The sequence below is a fragment of the Malaclemys terrapin genome, chromosome 6, assembly GCF_027887155.1.
Source record: "Malaclemys terrapin pileata isolate rMalTer1 chromosome 6, rMalTer1.hap1, whole genome shotgun sequence".
NCBI classification, from domain to species: Eukaryota; Metazoa; Chordata; order Testudines; family Emydidae; genus Malaclemys; species Malaclemys terrapin.
The window spans coordinates 16,233,537-16,253,335 of record NC_071510.1 but is presented as its reverse complement, the minus strand read 5'-3'; the positions used below and the strand labels follow the sequence as shown (position 1 = coordinate 16,253,335).

Below are 19,799 nucleotides of genomic sequence, written 5' to 3'. Positions count from 1 at the left end.
GAACCTTTGCCCAGGAAATGCTCGGCTTCTGAGGCATTCTTGATGAAGCTGCGAGGTGAGCGGATAACACCAACAATATGGGGGAAACCCATTCAGAAATCAGGATGGCTGGAGCTTCTCCATCAAGCCAAGGCCAACAGTAGTTCCCAAAGCACAGTACCTTTCTATTTAGTGTTCATACACATCACACTCTTTTTTCTGGTTCTCTTTAAGTATCGCTTAAAAACTTTCTATTAAAAGGAATTGTAAAATGCAGTGAAAATTACATGTGGGAATCTGGCGGGATGAGGATTATTCTGAGGAAATTCACCATGGATAGAATTCACCCAAGTCAATAGGGCCTACGTAAAGATCTATATACCATTTAAGGCTCACTTAACATACAGCTTAAGTAGGGTTTGAATTGCCTTGTATAGTGCCTTTCTGTTTGGGTCAACTTCACCCCTGTGCAGAGGGATAGCCTATACCAGGGATCTGCAACCTGGCAGGCCGGGCCGGTTTGTTTACATGCCACGTCCACAGATTCGGCTACTCGCGGCTCCCACTGGCCGCGGTTCGCTGTCCCAGGCCAATGGGGGTGGCAGGAAGCGGCGTAGGCTGAGGGATGTGCTGGCTGCCGCTTCCTGCCACCCCCATTGGCCTGAAGCAGCGAACCACAGCCAGTGGGAGCCACGATCAGCCGAACCTTCCGATGTGGCAGGTAAACAAACCAGCCCGGCCCGCCAAGGGGCTTACCCTGGTGGGCCGCGGGCCAAAGGTTTCCGATCTCTGGCCTATACCCTCAAAATAGAGCTTAAGTGGGGCATAGTCCTTGTGCTGCCTGTCTGCATAGATGTGAATTTTACCCAGTATGAAATAAAATGATGGGCTATGTTCACCAGTGTGTTCCAGATGTTTGGTTTAGCTAGGCAGATACACTGCGTGTAGGGCTGCTTTGCCTCATCAGAGTGGCACTTGGCATCCGGCGCACAGTTTTTAATCTGGTCCCATGTGCTTTGTTGTTGCTTCAAACTCAACTCATCTAGTTTAGCCATCAAAGCTAACAGTCAATCATAAGCTAAGCATCTGTGATTTTGCTGCTGTGTGCCCTTTAAACTGTTATTTTTAACACTGTCTGTATAAATAAATGTGCACTTCCTTCACATCCCTTCGGGGGGGACAAAAAATGTCTCTCATCCAGTAGAAGTATTTCCTTGCTCTAACAAATTTAACCTACTACATAATTCATTTCCTAATAAAGTTGTCAATGGTATAACTGACTGTCAGTGCAAAGTATTATCATACTATTACCTTTAAAATGTCTGCTCTTGCAAGAAGAATCCTTTGACTTACCAATCAATGAGACTAGTCCCACAAGTAAGGTTTGTGGGCGCATGTCCATTCTGAGGAGCATGTACATTGTTTATGTTCATTTTGTTTCTCTCTCTCATACAATTCCACATATAACCTCATTAGCCAGTCATGTTCCATCCTGCAGAGGCGTCCCAAGTAACAAGCACATCACTGAAATTAACCGTGAAAAGAGGAAAGGGACAAATACACACTGCAGCCTTTCCACTTCCTTTCAGCAATTCTGGGGTGGGATTTTCAAAACTGCTTCATCACTGGCCTAATCTTACTCCACTGATGGCAAAGCAGGTGTACCACAAGCTCCGCTGCAGCCATTGGAGGTTTAATTGAGCAAATTTGGAATTCTTTTGAAAATTCTGACTGTAAATTGTTGAAAACATTTAGAGAAACCAATACTGGAAAACACTTCAGAGTAATTCATATCCATGAGAACTAGCACTGGGATACTATTTCTATCCTTTTATTTTCCCTGCATCACTCGTAACGTACGTGAGCCTCTACCTCACTGCTCATGATTTATGGTCTTTCACCTGCAAAGTAGTGACTGCCCTCTGCTCCCACGGCAGTCAATAGGAACAGGATTGGTTCTTAATTCCTTGAATTCAGAATAGTGCCAGGAGTACGGCCCTGCAACTACGCCTGCTCGGTGTTCCTGACACCCTGACGAGCCAGCTAGAATGCCTGATGGACAGCCCTGGCTGAGGAAGCCAGCAGGCCAGTTCTTAAGCCCAGCAGTAGCTTGCTGGCTGCTCAATGCACATGCTCAGGGACTCTCTGCCTCCTTCTGCTTGTGTCTCACCAAGCCCTGCTCTTGCTCTACTCTTCCACGGCTCCAGTCCAGATCCTACGCACCCAGCCTCGTTTTCATCCTGTCCCAGCCTTAGTCCTGCCTCAGAACCAGCCCTGCTCCTGCTTTCCCTGATTCCTGGTAACCCATTTCTGAGCCTTCGCTCCGATTCCTGACTCCAGTTCTGTCTTGATCCTTGGCCCTGGCATTCAGACTCTGATTCTGGTTCTGACCCTCAGCTCTGATTTCTGACTCTCTTGGGCATGTGGACTCTGATCACTAGGCCTGACTCCTGCTCTGATCACTAGGACTGCCTATGACCCGGTCTCCTGGCAAATAGGAAAAACTGTTGTCAATTTCAGGAATAAGGACCCGCTAAGCAAGTAAGGGTATTTTTGCAGGATCAGGGCCTAACTGCAGGATCAGATAGCAGTAGGGGAGTAACTACTAGCAAATGATTTTTTTTTTTTTTTTTTTTTTTAAAATGCTGGCTACCATGTACCAACATACATGAAATCCTGGGAAAAATTGAAAAATTCACAATGGACTAGTCACAGTAAAAACAAGCAAAATTCTTATTTTCCTGAATGCATCATAAATTTAGCTGACACATTCAGCTGGATTAACAGGAATAAGTAAGACGCTCTGTCTAATATATAGAAGACGACTATGAACGTTTGTGACAATGTTTTACCAAATAATCAACAGTGGGAAACAGGAGTAAATTAGCCTAGTTTTTATAATTAGTTTTGTCACGCTTTCACACACACATTTCATTCTGGTTAGAACAATTAATTTCTCCATGTCAGTTAGAATAAATGAACAAACATTTTCCTGCTACCAGAACTCTAGCCAGATGTTAATGTCTTCCGGGTATCAGTATTAAGGAGTACTTGCTAGCAGGACACTTACCTTGCTTGAAAGACCCTTCCAAACGCTCCTTCTCCAATATCTCTCACGTATTCAATATTGTTTCTTGGATATTCCAGGGTGAGTAATTTAGGATTCAGGAGAAGGGGTATGCGCTGATACATGGGGTTAGGATGAAGTCTGTCCAGTAGGAGCTCTGATGGAAGAGTGGTTAGCGCTGGTGCTTGTGACTCCCTGAAATGATGGATAAGGAAATGATCAGTGGGTGAGAGCATAGTAGGGTACTATGTCAGGAGTGAACATTTTGTGGCTTGACTCTGCAAGGCTGGAAAAAGGAGGTGCAGAAAGACTGTCCACAGGGCCTCTTCACACCATACAGAGTGGCTTGCCAGCCTTGCACAGACAGCCCACCTGCCCTGCTGCTGGAATAGTGATTATCTATAAAAATGGCTGCCAGGCCATAGCATGCCATGAATACATGTTCTGCCTCTTTGCTCCCACCATGCCAACATCCTCATTTTCAGCCCCGTATGCCCTTGTGGAACTACGTGTGGGAAGTGTCTCCAATGGGTGAGTGTGGTGCCCCTTAACACGGGGATATGGGTCTGCCAAGTGTACAATGTGCCTGCCTGGGTATTTTGCTACCTGCCCCCTTCTTACCAGTTGTGCACTACTGTGTGTCTCATGACACTGTATTGTTGTTTCTGGGACATTTCCAGTTTGCCTGTTGTTGTTTCCAGGGATCTAGGCTAAGTAGGTTGGTTTGCCAGGTCCGGGGCCAATCCAGCAGGCCATTGGGTACAGGAGTAGTCCTTCCATGAGCAGTTGCAACGGAACTACCCATGTGAACCAGGATTACTCATGTGATTAAGAATTTGCAGGCTTCAGTAATCTGGGGCAACAATATAGAGAAAGGAGATTAACACATGAGAACCTACAGCAAAAAATAATGATACCCTGCAAACATTATTCTCACCCCTCAGCAGAGCACTCTGCAAAGTTACACTTTTCAAAAAACCATCGTCCTTTCAGTTTTTGACAATTGAAGGAATCTAGTGGCTGGAAAAATTCTTTTCTGGCCTGTTCCACAAACAGTGCAGGCTGTTAACCACAAACAGTAGGGTTGGGGCTAAGGAATTTGCCTTAAGGGCATGAGGGTTTTGAGGACGGAGAAAACCCACAAATATTATTTTCAACCACATTCATGTCCAGATAACTTTTTATATATTGACTAAAGTCTCGCCTTTTGTTTTGTTTTTGTTTTATTGGAAGTGGATGGGGCTGGAGTTGCTCCTTTTTAATTCCCTTTGACCATTCGATTCTTAACAATGTCTAAATATCTACTGAATACTTCACATCTAATCTCCCCAAGGAGGAAAGTTTCCTACATCTAGATTGTCTAGTAATGGCCTAGGATAGTAGGTCCTTACATTCTAAGCTAAACTTGAACTCAGTCTCGAATCTGTTAATTACCTGAGAAACCAGAACAATTGTTTGCTAGTCAGAATGTTAATCGCACACACGTTTCCAGATGTCTTTGTCAAGTGATCCCTCAGGTTACATGAGGTCCTATGTAGTTATGAACTTTGCTACTGTTCATGTGATTTTCTTAGTCATACGGGATATAAGTCACAAGTTCCTTGATTTAGTGTGATGAGAATTCAAAATGAAACACTGCTATCCTCAACTGGTAATGTGACGGAAAGCTGAAGCACTAGACAAGCCACCACCGTTTTGTCCTGATTTCTAGGTCTCATGGAAGAACATGAGAATTTTTGGCCTGCATTATTTGTTGTTGTTAATGTATTAATAGTGCCCAGAGGGTCCAGTCGGATTGGAGCCCCAGGGTGCTAAATAATGAACAGACATATAAAGACACATCCCTGTTCCGAAGAGTTTCCAATCTAATATTTCCCTTTGCCCTATCGGCCTTAAGAGTTGAAACAGACATTTGAATTTAGTGAGTACTGGAATGTCCATTGCAAGCCCCATGTCAAAGCTGTATTTGCTGGAACAAATCCTACATGGCTTTATTTATAGATCTCTAGGGCTTACCTCTTTTTGTTTTTCCATTGTTTTCGCCTTCGGCAGCAAACAAGAGCAATGATAATGAGAATCACTATCAATGCAAAGCTGGAGATGATGGAAATGATGACAGTCATGGAGTAGGTAGGGGAGAAAGAAGAAGGGAGATTGGGAGTCTCTACACTTGGATTTTTTGTTCCTGGTATGGACACTGCAATGAAAACAAAAACAATGATTCCATCCCTCTTAAATTCTACAGAACTTTTTGTTAAACGATACTTCTGACGTCACCCAGTTGTCATGGTAATTATGGTGATGTCTACAAATTCAGTAGTATGACTTCACATACAGGAGAAGGCCGTTTGGAAGGAAGAAACCCCCTTTTTATGCCAATAACTTCGGTAAGAATCAAAGTAAGAAGTGGTGAAAAAAATCTGATAGGTACAAATGTATTTAAACTTCTTTTTAGTTTAAGTATATCTTTCAAAAAGCATCATGAATATAAATATAAGCATTGGTTTAGCTCTTTCAGGGCTATGCTAGCAATCTGTTGGTTTTGTACGTGTAATGGCCAAGACTAAAAGTAAAGCTAAGTCAGGCTGTTCCCTTCATTCCTTTTCAAGTGCAGCTATAGTGACATAGCTTTGGTTCGCTAGAGCCTTACAATGTGTCTGATCTCTGCTTAGTGAAAGCGGAAGTAGTGAAAAGGGCCTTTGCTGAGGTACATTTTGATCAATACACTTATTTCTGTGATGGTCATTTAAAATCCGGACAGCTATGAATAAGAGAAATGTGTGCCTGGGTGCCAAACTGGGAGGCAGGAACTCCTAAATTCTAATCCTGCCTCTGACCTGGATTTCCCATGGCCTTGGGCAATAAGTCACTTTGCTTCTTTTCTGTCTTCATCTCCTCTTCTCTACCAATCAGGATGTTATGAGAACGTGCTAGTTTGTAAAGCACTCTGAACATTAAGGCCAAATCCTGTTCCCACTGAAGTCCAAAGAAACCGGCATGATTGTCAGAACTACCATCGTAACTATTGGGGATATGACGGCCCTGAACAGTTTTGTGGATCAATGTTTAATGTTCTAAAACTAACAGCTACTGTGAGAAGTTGTCAGCTGCTGTCCCTTACCCTCTCCACAAAGAGGCACACTGCAGTATTCCCAATTTACAGAATGGTCCTTTGTGTAACACCAGGGACGTTCGTTTTCCCCTCCTGGATTACGGCAAGAGTTCTCTGCGTTTGACAGCTCTGGGAAAACCTGAGGGGTCCTTCTGTGCAAATGGGGTACCTGGTGGGAAGGAATAAGTTAGCTTTAGTGTTTTTAGAGTGCACTTCTTCCTGATGTTTTTAGAAACGGCTGATGGCTGCAAGTCTGCAACAGCTTGCCAAGAAAAATAGATTCATAGATTCTAGGACGGGAAGGGACCTCGAGAGGTCATCGAGACCAGTCCCCTGCCCTCATGGCAGGACCAAATACTGTCTAGAACATCCCTGATAGACATTTATATAACCTACTCTTAAATATCTCCAGAGATGGAGATTCCAAAACCTCCCTAGGCAATTTATTCCAGTATTTAACCACCCTGACAGTTAGGGTGTGACATCTGCATCTTGCGAGGGGGCGGTCATGAGGGTGAAATGCTAACACACCTGACCTTTTAACCACACTTTCCCTGGCTTTCTGTCTTTGAGGCCCCGATCCTCCAAGATATTTAGGCACTTAGCTCCCATTGATTTCAATGAGAATTAAGCGTCTAAACAGGGCCTGAGTAATTTGCTGGCCATCTTGGTATTGTTTTCAATAGGTGGGATTTTATTCCACTTACTAGTATATATTACAGGAAAATACAATTACTTAAATAGATGAGCTCCTGTATCGTGTGTCTATTGTGCATCTGGGGGATTCCTCCACTAAGTCTGAGGTGCCAGGCAGGGAATGATTGCCCCAGTGAAGGCAGCGTGCAGCTAGCTTGTGGCTTCTGTGCCACCATCCTCCCTTTCTTGATGCTGGTTGAGGGACCCAGGAAGATCTGCCCAGTTGATCTGCAACTGCCATAATACCCCTTTATCATTGGCATTTGGCACTATTTAAGCCAGTTTTCAGGTTGCTCTAATGCAGGGGAGATGCCTAGCACACGGCTGGCTCCTCAGACGCCATCTTTGCCCCCACTCCCCTGTAGACTTGTACACCCAAGGCAGTATACTTAGGCTGGGATTTTCAGAAGATTTTTCTAGAGCAGCAGCCCAACTTCCACTGAGTTTCTGTTAGACTCCTTTGGATATCCCAGCATTAGACTATAAATCCAACCCCAACTGTAGCTCTGAATAAAGTGATGCTCACCTGTTCACTCCACTTCTGGCAAGGAATGCCTGAGGTGGTGACATTGACAGAACCCTGGTAGAACCTGCCATTGCCTTTGTAGCAAGTTGCTGTGGGAAAAGGCCATTTAAACAAGTGACGTGAGACAATGGACTGCGGCACAGTGAATCAAAAATGGAAAAACAATTTCATAAAATAGGAGTAAATGACCACACCAGCAGATTAGAAGCAAAAAAACACCCTTGAGAACATTAAGGTGTCCAGACAGCTAGTCTGCCATCAAGAGACTATCTAGACTTCTGTTCACACCATTGAATAGATTTTGAACTCAGCTCCACAAAGGTAAATCTGGTGTAACTCCAAAGAAGCTAGTGGAGTTATTCCAGGTTTACACCATTGTGACGTGAGTTCAGATTCCAGTCTAGCCATTCTGTCCATCATCTATCCAATTCACTCCTCCTGTTACAGAAAATGCAGCACAGAACCCCTCTAAACAGCCTACGAGCATCTTTCTAGTTGTTTCATATGCAGATCTAGTAAGCAAAGCTGCACAGAATATAAAATTAGTTATTCCTTGTTTCCTGTAAAATTGAGAATAAAAAGAGGGACAGCTTTTTAGAACTGTACAATTAAATACCATCCTATACATCAAAAGGTTTGCCGATCTGATTAGAATGAGTTGGTTCTAAGGAACGAAGGGGAAAATTTTCAAAAATACGTAAGGGATTAAGGTGCACAAGCCCCCCTAATAGTCACTGGGACCTAAATTCCAGGGCCAGATCATGCCAATCGGAGACCAAAACACAGGACCCCTGTGGATCAGCCTCACACCCCCTTAGACAGGCAGTAACCTAGGGCAGTCTTCTTCCCTCGGGACTAGCAACAGAGGTTCCCCACAAGCTCCTGGAGATGCAGGGGGGCAGCAGTGTCCACTGGCTTCAGAGGGGAGAATCGGGCTCTGTGACTGTGTCCCTCTTCTCCAACCTACATGAGGTGCTTGTCTTATGCGAGTGTAAGCTCTTCAGGGTATAGTGTGTGTGCACAGTGCCTAGACACTGTAGGTGGTACCTGCACACAATGATACTAAGAATAAAGAATGAATACAGTTCAGATAGATATGCAAAGCTTATTCACTCTGGAGAAAAACTGAGCAGGAAATCTTGTGAGAATAGGCTTAAATGCAAGGTTTCCTAATCTAGCTGCTTCTGGGACGGCTGGAAGTGCCACAAGGATTACCTCTCACACTATTTCAGCACCATTTCTTCCATTGCTGGCCAGACACCAGAAGTGCCAAGAAGGGACAACATTAGGAAACAGGGTGACCAGTTACATTAACAGTTTTGAACTTCAGGAAAGATTTGTTTGGAGTTCGGGGCAAAAGGTTTGGCCTCTTATTTTGTCTGAACAGATTTTACCCATTCCTCGTCTGTAGGGTACAGACCTAGGTTGCAGGTGTAAATATTTAGGGTGGACATTTACAGTACAAGTTCAAAAGAACCAATGGAAGTAGTGCTACTAGAGTAAATCAAACACATCGTCGATGATCAAGTATCCCTTAATCTCTTGCATTCCACGCCTCAATTACTATAATAATTTCTTTTCTATAGTCCCTGAACACTTCATACAGGGCTCCCTGCATTACACATTTGGCAGAGGAAAGAAAACACACGCCAGACCCTACAACGACAATGTCCTGACAGTACAGAATTAATATTTTAGGAGTTTCCCTTTCAAAGGCAAGGTGAATAATATCTGAAACTTGTTTAATGACTGATCTGGCACCCAGATGCCATTAAAGCATTAGCCTGTTTCTTGACAAAAATAAAAGCCGTGCACAGTGACCCATGCTCTCTGATTTGGTACTCACACCACATGTCTGAAATAAACATCCATATAATGGCTGAGACACTTTCTAGTGACCTTTTGGAGTTGGAAACAATTATCAAAAAAGTAGCTCCTGTTTCTGTCTAAGGGTGGTGAGAAACTGGGAAACAAAGATGCCACTCACATGGCAGGCCTCCCATAGGAAGGAGCAAGGAGTAACAGAGATTCTGTATTTGGGATTTAGTTAATAGTAGCTCTGTTGATTATGTGTGAGTTGGAATACAATCCAGCTCACTCTCCCATAGCTGTATGGATTGGCAATGATATTGTAACAAAAAAGCACTAAAATCTTACTTTTGTCCCGAAAGCCAGCAGATATGACTGAATGGACATGGGGGAGGGAGGGGGGGAGGGATATCAGCTAAATAAAGTGTCCTTTGGTAAAATGCCATTGATACTAGACAGACAGGTAGCATTTTTACAGTCTCTCTTCTGACCTGCCACAGCATTTAAAACCTCTGACCCAAAAATGATCAGGAAAGGGTTAATGCGCTCTCTCTCTCTCTCTCTCTCTCTCTCTCCCCCTCCCTTCCTCTCTGAGCAGGGCAAGGACTACAGCTCTATGCCTTAAATGCAAGGATCAGAGCCGGCTCCAGGCACCAGCTGAGCAAGCTGGTGCTTGGGGCGGCAGATTGTTGGAGGCGGCATTCCGCCCAATCCTAGGGCAGCACGGCCGCTTTTTTTTTTTTGTTCCGCTCCGGACACTCTGTAGGAGGCCGGAGCACCCTGCAGGGCAGTCCTCTTCCTTCCCTCCCCGCAGACCGGAGCGGAGCCCTCGTGGCAGGTGGCAGGAGGCGGCGCAGCGGGAGGGGCCGCGTGGCAGCGCCCCCGCTGTAGCCCTGGCCGCCCCCTTCTCTCTCTTCCTCCCCTTTCCGCCCCCCCCCCCCCCCCCCCCCCCCCCCCCAGCCGGTCCCCTTGCACCCGCGCTCCGGCCGCACCGCAGGTTTTTTTTTTTTTTGGTTTTTTTGCTTGGGGTGGCCAAAAAGCCAGAGCTGGCCCTGGCAAGGATTTGTGTCAAAGCAGCACAAGTGGAGCAGCTGTAATGAATTAAGCTATTTCTCACAGCACACTATGATAGGGAAGTGCTCTGGGGATTTGGATGGCTGCTTCTGGAAGCCAAACCTTGAGGGAAGCTGTGGGGGGAGAGAGAATATTATCTGGAAAAGCCTATTTTTGCCTCCCCAATTTTTCTTCTGTTTGCATTAGGTGCCCAGCACTATAGTATCTGAGCACCTCCCAAGGGTGGAAGCAAAAGTACAAGAGATTAGGCCTCTGGGTTTTGTTTTGTTTTCTTTTATTCTCTCTCTCCCCACCCTTCTACAGCTCCTCTCTTCTCCCTTCCTCTCCTTTGCCCTTCCACATTCATTCTTCCTCCTGGCTCTGTTTAGTTTGTCTGTGGGAATGCTAGACAGTCAAAGCAGTGAGGTTAACTCGCAGTCTTTATGAAGAGCTTTTGGCATTACACTGAGGAGTCACATACACACATGCAAAGGCCTGACCATCACAATTTATCAAATCAAAAGCTCCACAGAAGGGATGAACAGTCAAAGAGTCGTCATGCTGCAAAAATCTTGCCTCCTCATAAAGAAAAAAGTATATATTGCAAATATTTTAAACGTGAAACATCTTTGGATTTACCACCCCCCCCCCCAAGTGTTCAAAGACCATGAGTCAAGGCCCCCCAACATCATGAGATTGGCTCCCACAAGATTTAAAAATGAATTATTTGTTGGTTCTTTTTATTTGCCTCCTGACGTTGAAAAGTTTGGGGATCACATTTTCTCCCCAAGCCTGAGAGCTTTTTTTTTTTTTAAATGAAAACTGAGATTTTCAGGTAATAACCTGATTCCAGTAGGTAGTTGGGGCTGAAAAAACCCCCTCTGCTCCCAAATACCATGAGAGTTGGCAACATGGCATCTTAAACAACTAGACCAAGTCAAGGACTCTAGTTCTAAACTCCAAGGGAATCTACTTACTGGTTGTATTTTCTGTCTCAAAATCTGGAGGAAAAAAAAAGACAAACAACAAGTAAGCAACAGATGTTCTAACTGAAATCTTTGTTCAATGGTGCAGCTACTATCAGTGCTCTCACATGTTGTGGGAAAACATTCTTTCCCAGAAGCGCTCTGGGGAGTTTCTCTGTGAATACACCAGTTCTTCAAAGTGGCAACACTATCATTAACAAAACTGGGTTTAGCAACTGGTTTTGAGACCAGTGGTTCTAAAATAAGGTGGTTGTTTTTTGAGTGGGTTGTACATTGGAATCAGACCAAATAAACAAACTGTTGTTCCTTTCGTTCTTCAGTGCACCGGATTTGGCATTTCAAACACAGGTTAAAGTAGAACTAAAGATGTTACAAGGCTACAATTTACTTCAAGAGCCTCTTCCAACTACATAGACTGATACCTAGGAAGCTGATTTCCTACCAGTTCTTATTTTATTTGTACATTTTATATTTTACAATTGTCTTCTTCCTTGTCAGAGGGCATTTGACATGCCACAGTCTAATAAATATTTAAAGGTACCATGGGCCAAATCCAGTGTACCCTATGTGTCTCCAGTGATGAGTGGGATTCTTTTAGCCAGCCCCTCTCCCTTGAAGTCACACTGCCAAGGACTCCCCAGCCTTCTCCTGCCCCTGGTATCCCTCTTTAAAGGGGCTCCCCTGCAGAGAGGGTTTTCTTAGGAAAGCTATTACAGCCCCTGGGTGTATTTGGGTTTACTGCTGGGTGCAAGGGGGATGCACTCTCCCTCATTCATCCAATCCACAGATCCCCAAAACTTTGGCGAATCCACCATGGAGCCCAAGGAAAGGGGGCAGGATTGACATGTCTGATAATCCCCCTTTCCCTGGTGAAGAAGAGAGCTACATTCTTGGGGCATAATCTGGCCCACACTTTGGTCCTGATCACTCACTGGTCTCAGGCCTTCCCCTCTTCCCCAAACTCTTGCTAAGCCTGGACTCCATTTAGCACAGCAGCAAGCAGAATTCTCAGTTACCGAAATATGGAATCCTGATGCAGGCCTTGGGGTCCTGGTGCAGGCTGGGAAGTCTGTTGCATTCAGGTAGAGCGAGCAGCATTAATCCTGGTTTGTAAATCCCTTTCTGGGAGTTCTCCTCCATTGAGAGCCATTCCTTAAAGCAGTAGAGATCCTTTACCGCAAGGCAATGCTCTCTACATTATTTTACAAAGAACAGTGAAATACACAGTCAATGGCTTGCTGACAAATACTGCATTAACAATGGTGTGCAAAAGTTATTCAGACAGATGCTTAGCTGGAAATCGGCGTGGCTCCACTAATTTCCATGGGGCCATGCTGATTTATACGAACTGTGAATCCAGCTCATAAACTGTAACAGAAACATTGCATGAAATACAATAATTTGCTCTAGAGAAATCCTTGAAGCTGCACTCTGTTCAAAGCATGTCATTCTGTATCATGGGTTCACACCTGTGGGTCACCTTAACCACCTCCTGTCCTGCCTCAAAACTCACCTCCCTCCCGTAATGCAGACAGAAAGCTGCAATCTGACACCAGGTGTTCAGCTGCCATTACTACCTCCTGATTGGCTGAGAACTGTGCACATCCTTTTTTTTTTTTTTTTTTTTAATCTTATCTCCCCGCTCTGGTCTCCTTGATTGTCTCCTCCACCTGCTATGTCTTGTCTTTTTCACTGTAATCTCTCTGGGACAGAGACCTTTTTATAGCACCTAGTCCAATGAAATGCCAACATGGATGAGATCTCTAGGTGCTAAGTCAATAGAAATATTAAATAATAGAGAAAAGAGGACTGTCTGATGTTTTTCATCCCAGGTGACTCTCTGAAAGTGATTGATAAATTATTGAAATTCATTGACATTTTAAATAATGCTTATGGTTTTTCAGTTGTTTCAGGAATAGCATGCCATCAGTTTGGGTTTTCTTATAAAGCAGACAGTTTTTCCTGTCATACCCTGAATATTGGGAAAGATTTGGGGGGTGGTAATTGGTTAATTATCAGCCATTCATTTTTTTGGAAACCTGGGCTGGAATACTAGCTTTGCAGTTACAAGTGGAGATGATTTTGGCAGACTCAGCCAAGTCTGTGGCACAGGCTTGCCTACTATTCAAAACCAGCACCGGCTTTGGCATCATTAGGAGTTGAGCAGTTGGCACATGATGATAGTAACTGAATCAGTCACCCCTAGAAATGTGTAACCTAAAGCACCACATTGCAATTTGATGCAGTTTTATCCATTTTGTTGCCACCAGTTTCCCTACTACCCAGTGAGGATTAATGTTAATAATAGCTGGGGACATTGCGAATCTTTATAAAACGTTCTGCCCCTGTGGAGTTGCAACTGTTCAGTGATAGCACAGCTGAGGTGGAGTATATTTTACCAAGGGATGGGGCAGCTGCTCTTCTGCGGCTGCAATGAGTGCACTATCAAGGCTCTATTTAGGGGCAGAGCTGTGTAAGAAGAATGCACAGAGCCTACCTGCATCGTGCTTGCCTTTAGCCAGTGCTGTCTCCTTGCTAACTCCCATAAGCACCAAGTTCAGCCAGACATATCCATTTTAATTGAACAGCACATTCCACAGGAGTGAGATACGCACCCTGAACTGGGGAAGATTGATGATCTTGGGGGAACTGGGCAGGGATTTGGGAGACGCAGGTTCAAGATCTGCCTCTACCACAAACCTTTCGCGTGTCCCTGAGCAAGTTGATTAAGCTCTTTGTGCCTGTGAAATGGGGATGAACGTCGCTGTTGAGGGGCATTGTGAGGCTAAAATCGTTCATGTTTCTGAAGTTCTCTGATGCCATGGTGACGGGGCCATGTAAGCAGTCCTTTGTACAAAACCTAATTCTGAGGTGGATGAGCTTGATGAGATCACATATAAAGATAGATGACTTCAGACCATTGTTAGAATCCTTATGTAATGTAAATGGGAGATACACAAAATCAGCAGAAGGACAGGTGGGCCAGTAACCTCTTACTGAACATTCGGACTAGGGAAAACAGAATCTTATTTAAGAGAAGAAGCAGAGATGCCACCTGGTTATTCCAGATTATTTTTTAACATACAAATGTTACTTGCTGCCTGATCCACCAAGTACTAAGAGCAGCAGTATCTCAAAAGGAATTAACTCATTCTTCTCCTGCCTGAGCTATTGTCATACCCAGCCAGCAATACAGGGAGAAGGATGGAGCCAATCAATAACTACATAAGATGAGAAGTTACTTTTCCTCAAAATATGGCAATTCACCATTTCTCCCAGTGCTTCTTATCCAGGGACTCCAGAGTCAATTGGAAAGAATGTGAGATTCCCTGTGATTCATGGTGTTCACTGGGTTTTTTTTGCAACAAGTCATCCCTTTTGTAAACTACAAGATAAGTACCTGTACCTGGTAAACAAACGTTAAACCAAGACTACCTACTTGTTCTGAATGAATATCAGTGATGATCATATAGTCCCAAGGGAACCTCATCCTATGAAAATATACTGTATAATGGATTTGGGGTTTATGGTTTTAGAATGACCTATGAGTCAGCACAGAAGCATGACAACTGCCAACATTCATGACAAAGAGGATGACCAGAACAGTAAGGGTGAGATTTTCCAAGCAATCTAAACGAGTCAGCTAATGCTCACCAAAAAGAGTAAAGGGAATAAGAAATTTTTTTTAAAAATACCTTGGTAAAAAAATACTAGAGAGAAAGTGGTCTCTTAATAAAAGAGTAGGCTGGTGAAATCTGTTTGAAAATGTCTGAGCTACTGAATTTCTTATTTAAAACTGGAATTTAACAAGATTTGAAAAGTGGTGAGATCTGGCCAATTGCAATAGAAAGATAAAAAGCTGCTGATAAAGAGCAGATAATATAACTGGAAAAATTAATATATACAAATCAACAAGACCATCTGAACTGCATCCAAGGGCTCGGAACCATTGACAATTACATTTCAGAAATCAAAGACTGCAGAAGTAGTACTGGTATTGCAGTTCTGGAGAAAATCATTGTGGTACTGCTCTTTGATCTTTAAAACAGGAAGAGGGAGTCGTCTCAGGAATTGTCATTGTATTACTTCAATCCATATTAAAATAATGGAACATATATATAAATTGCGCGTGTATCTACAGAGTGATAATGAAACCATGGGCAATAAACAGCTGGGCGGTTTAAATAGATCATTCCAGACAAATCTATTAATCTCGAATTCTCTTGCAAACCCTTAGGCCTCCTGGGCCAGAGCCTCAGTTGTTGCAGGAACTAGGTTGGTTTATACAGCTTAGGCTGTGGCCATAATTTTTCAAGCCCTCTAGGGATAGAACTTCCATTGAGTCACTAGGCGTTCTGTCCATGGAGGGCCACTTGTGGACGGTGGGGGAAGGGAACGCAGTAGGTGTAATATTTAATACAGCACCTTGGAAAGCCTTGCTTGACAAATACATTGTGACTGGTTTGGATATAAATACTGTCACATAAACTGAAAATAGGCTGAGAGATTACTGTGTGGATTGGCAAATCTAGTATACAGTATATTCACCAAATTCAATGCATGCTACATCATCATAATTCATACAGGGACTTCCCCTAAATGACTTGTTTTTAGAGATGCTCCGGGAGTTGCACTGAAAGAGGTGAATGATTTTGGTAGGATGCCTCATTGACTGGGATAGTGGACCCCTATATAACAATAGCGGTAATAGTGATTAGAGAGACCACTTGACTCTGTTTGGTTTGAGTTCAGGGGATCCAGTCCTGACATCTCTACTTGCCATTTCTGCCAATCCGAGATTTGGCTGAGGCAAGACTTCAGGATTGGCACACTGCTCTGATAAAGGTTCATTTGAACCACCTGGGAGTCATTATTACCTTTCCCCAAACAACCTATATGCACAAACAGGTACATCTGCATTAGCACGGATGCACCAATGGGCACTTATGCATGGTTATCCATCAGAGCATGCAAATACGTATGTTGGCATTTGTGTCATCAGACCTGTTCTGTGTTTTGACCTTTTTCTTTTACATGGTTAAAATAATTTATTGCGTTTATTTTACTGGGTTGGCCAAATCCCGCAGCCCATACTCTGTCCTTACTTTGAATAATGACTTCATGATGCGACCCAATACTAATAAAATACTTAGCATTTACATAATATAGCACGATTCTTCTTCAGATCACTTTACAGACGTTAACTCATTCATTCATTCAACCTCTTGTGCACTTCAGATGGAAAACCAATGGGATATTTTTGAAAGTGCTTTTGCTCTTTAATGCTGCCTTCCCTCCATATTACAAAGAGGTCTGGGCCTGATCCTACCCTCACTGCAGTTTAAGTAAGCTTTGTGATTGTGTTCAGTGGGATGGGTTCGGAACCTCCATGAGCCGATGAACAAAGCTGAAACTGGGGCAAAGAAAAATGCCACACTTATATCGTTTTAAACATTAAAAGGTAATTTTCTTGTTCTTCCTTACCATCCCCACTTCTTGTCTGGACAAACTCCCCCTGCCCCCGCCCTCCCTGAAATCCACCCAGCTGGTCAATGTTTTTTACCTGCACACGGGCTTTGGAGCCGGTCCAACTCCTGAGGGATTGCACTCCTGGAAGATGTAGTTACACAGCAGAGACTCAGCAGCCGGGTGGCAGAATGAACTCACCGTTTTCAGTTCAGTCCAGGCAGTGTGAACAAGCAGCTCTTGGGTCTCCTCTGGGTCAGCATAGGAGGAGTTGAAGAAAACAAGAGCATCCTTCACCAAGATAGCACTACACACCTCACCTCTGTACGTGCTGCAGTAGCCTGTATCACCCTTGTACAGTTTGCTGGTGGGGGGAATGTACACAGGAGTAAGTGTACAGCGGTAATCTGGGCTGAAGTGCATAGTTGCATCAGTAAGACGGTATTTATAAAGCTAATTAGACCGTGAAGAAGCAGCAGTGCAAATATAACCATTAAAACAATCAGGTGCTATCCAAACATGGAACCAGGTGCAACTTACACAAGATTTCTGCTCTGTCTGGAGCATGAGTGCAATGTACTGCAGGAGACATCTGTGCATGTGTAACCCATATGCCTAATTGGGAGATATCTCTTTAAGAGACCCACGGGGTAGGGGGTAGGAGTGAATTGGGGTAGGAGGCCCTGGAGGTTTTTCGCCTTCCTCCGCAGCATGGGGCAGGGGTCGCTAGCTGGAGGATTCTCTGCGACCTGAAGTCTTTAAATCACGATTTGGAGACTTCAACAGCTGAGTTAAGGGAAAGTGGGTGGGTCCGCTTTTGTGGCCTGCATCATGCGGGAGGTCAGACTAGATGATCATAATGGTCCCTTCTGACCTTAAAGTCTATGAGTCTATGAGAATTGTTGCTAGGGGACCTACTGGAGCTAGGGTGATCAGATATCCCGATTTTATAGGGACAGTCTTGATATTTGGGGCTTTGTCTTATGTAGGTGACTATTACCTTCCCACCCTGTCCTGATTTTTCACACGAGCTATCTGGTCACCTTCATTGGAGCATACCCAAAACTACCAGTGTGGACCAAAAGCAGAAGGGGCTGGCCTAGTACAGAATAAGTATAGTAAAAAAGCATGACAATTTATGAGGTTTATAATTATTATTACAAACGGCTTTATTTAAAAGAAACTAATTGAGCAGCTGCCAGCTAGGCTGGGATTACTGTCAAGGACTGAAAACATGGAGTTTTGTTTTCACGTGAAGACATTCACACCCCCATGAGTCATCCAGTGAAGAGTGGTTACACCGCAGGAGGAGTGTATGAGCACGCACCTGGGAGCGTCTGCCTTGACTTTAACCAGAGAGCATTCAAAATGCAGAGGGATGGGGCCTGGCTGCAGCTGTCCTGGTTGCTCATTCAGTCAGTTTAACAGAGGTCAATGCGGTTCAATTTTGAAACATGTAAACCATTTGGAAAAGCCAGTGGAGCTATTTGTATATTTTCCTTTTATTTCTTTCCCCTCCACAAATTACTCATTGTCAGAACAGCTTCAATTTCCTCAAAAAAAGCATACTGACAAGGGAATAAACAAGACAAATGCATAAGCCTTTCCCAACCCTAATTTGCTATGAAAATATCATCTGAAAATCATTGAATCTAATGACATATTCTGGCTGTGTTACATTTCTAATTGCCCAGCTTTGGGGTCAATATCAAGCTTTTAAAAACAAAAAAATATTTGCTAAAAAAAAAAGTAAGGAAGGAATGATGGCAGCACTGAACGTTGCCACCACAGCATTCCTATGCACGCTCCATGGGTTGACCAGGAGACTTCTGCTTGTGTCAGTCAGCCTCAGCCCATGAATATGCGCCTGCTGGTAAGCTGTTGCCCTCCAAGAAAGATGTTATGGAGGGTAGGTTTCCTAACCAGCGCTGTGACGTCAGCAGCTATACTGAAGCGATGTTTGTCATAATGAGAAACATGGCAGGGTCAGCTCCTTCTTGGAGTACTTGTATTAATTTTTATAAAAAGTTATTATTTTACTGTTCAGTGGGTGAGGGATGTCCTCCACACCCTTAGCCAGAGAAAGTTGGAAGCAATAAGTGCATGCATAGGATTGCACTGGTCAGCTGTGAAACCAGCTACTATTATGGCAAGCGGCCCACAGGAATAGCTTGATAGCAACAATCAGGGCTACTCTCATGTTTTCCTTGTGTTCAGAGACCTCAGAAGAATGTGTATGTGCAATCATCTTAAAACTCAAGTGAATTCTGAACAGCAAATGCTGAAAGGAACAGTTGCTGCAAAGAATTTTTGTGGAGACACGGACTAAAAGATGCACACCTAAAATCTGCGTCAAATGGCACTGAATGACAAATGCTAAAAACTGAATTCTGCTCATAGATTACTAGTGAAGAGAATAGGAGGGCTGAATTCACAGAGTAAATGATCAGCTATGAATTACTTGCCCAATTCTGTGGTCCGTGACAGAGGAACCTAAATAGGTTTCAGTCAAATGCGATGAAGGAATTTAAAAAGGCTCAACCAAATATATTCAAAAAATCTTCATTCTGGAAATCAGAGGGGAAATCTCAAATGAGGTTCTCCTATTACTTTCTATACTCCTTGGTTTCAACTGGGATGAGTATACCACAGCAATTTCAGTCACTTTATATTAAGGTTCCATTTATGAATAGCTTATAAAGGTTTACTGAATGGTTTAATAGATGGTTTAATAACTAGATATTTCAATAAATGGTAAATTAATTGTGATAGTCCAAGAGGTCAATACTTTGCACATAACTATAGCTTGTCATCCCCATTTTACAGATGGGGCGACTGAGACAGCATAGACATGTTCAATGTCTTGCTCAAGATCACTAAGGCTACGCCTACACTTCACACCACTGGTGGTGGCAACATGTAGGATGCATGTAGGTGCATGTCGCCGTGTAAAGCGAGCGGCATCCACACTGCAGTGAAAGACTGTGGCAGGCAGGCAAGCAGCGGGGAAAGGCTCCGGCAGTGCGAGAGCTGCCAGAGCCTTTTCCCAAGGCCTCCCCCGGTCAAGGTCTTTCCCCACTGCTCGAGTCTTTCTTTAGAAGCTAC

General features: G+C 43.8%; 1 protein-coding gene across 8 annotated transcripts in view; it reads right to left on the bottom strand.

The window, feature by feature from the left end:
* The window catches only part of MUSK (muscle associated receptor tyrosine kinase), a 78,902-nt gene that overhangs the window by 11,160 nt on the left and 47,943 nt on the right, over positions 1 to 19,799 (bottom strand). For 4 of the 8 annotated variants that reach the window (XR_008445537.1, XR_008445538.1, XM_054033141.1 and 1 more), the window contains exons 1-7: positions 16,792 to 17,117; positions 12,245 to 12,420; positions 11,220 to 11,243; positions 7,381 to 7,469; positions 6,168 to 6,327; positions 5,063 to 5,243; positions 3,050 to 3,241 (exon numbers count right to left, since the gene is read on the bottom strand). Coding sequence is in view for 6 of the 8 variants with exons in the window: in XM_054033141.1 (XP_053889116.1) it covers positions 3,050 to 3,241; positions 5,063 to 5,243; positions 6,168 to 6,327; positions 7,381 to 7,469; positions 11,220 to 11,243; positions 12,245 to 12,420; positions 16,792 to 17,117 (1,148 nt within the window). In the remaining 2 variants the exon portion in view is untranslated. Of the gene's footprint in view, positions 1 to 3,049; positions 3,242 to 5,062; positions 5,244 to 6,167; positions 6,328 to 7,380; positions 7,470 to 11,219; positions 11,244 to 12,244; positions 12,421 to 16,791; positions 17,118 to 19,799 lie in introns of those variants that run through there. The other 4 variants (XM_054033147.1, XM_054033144.1, XM_054033145.1 and 1 more) reach the window with 4 other exon arrangements.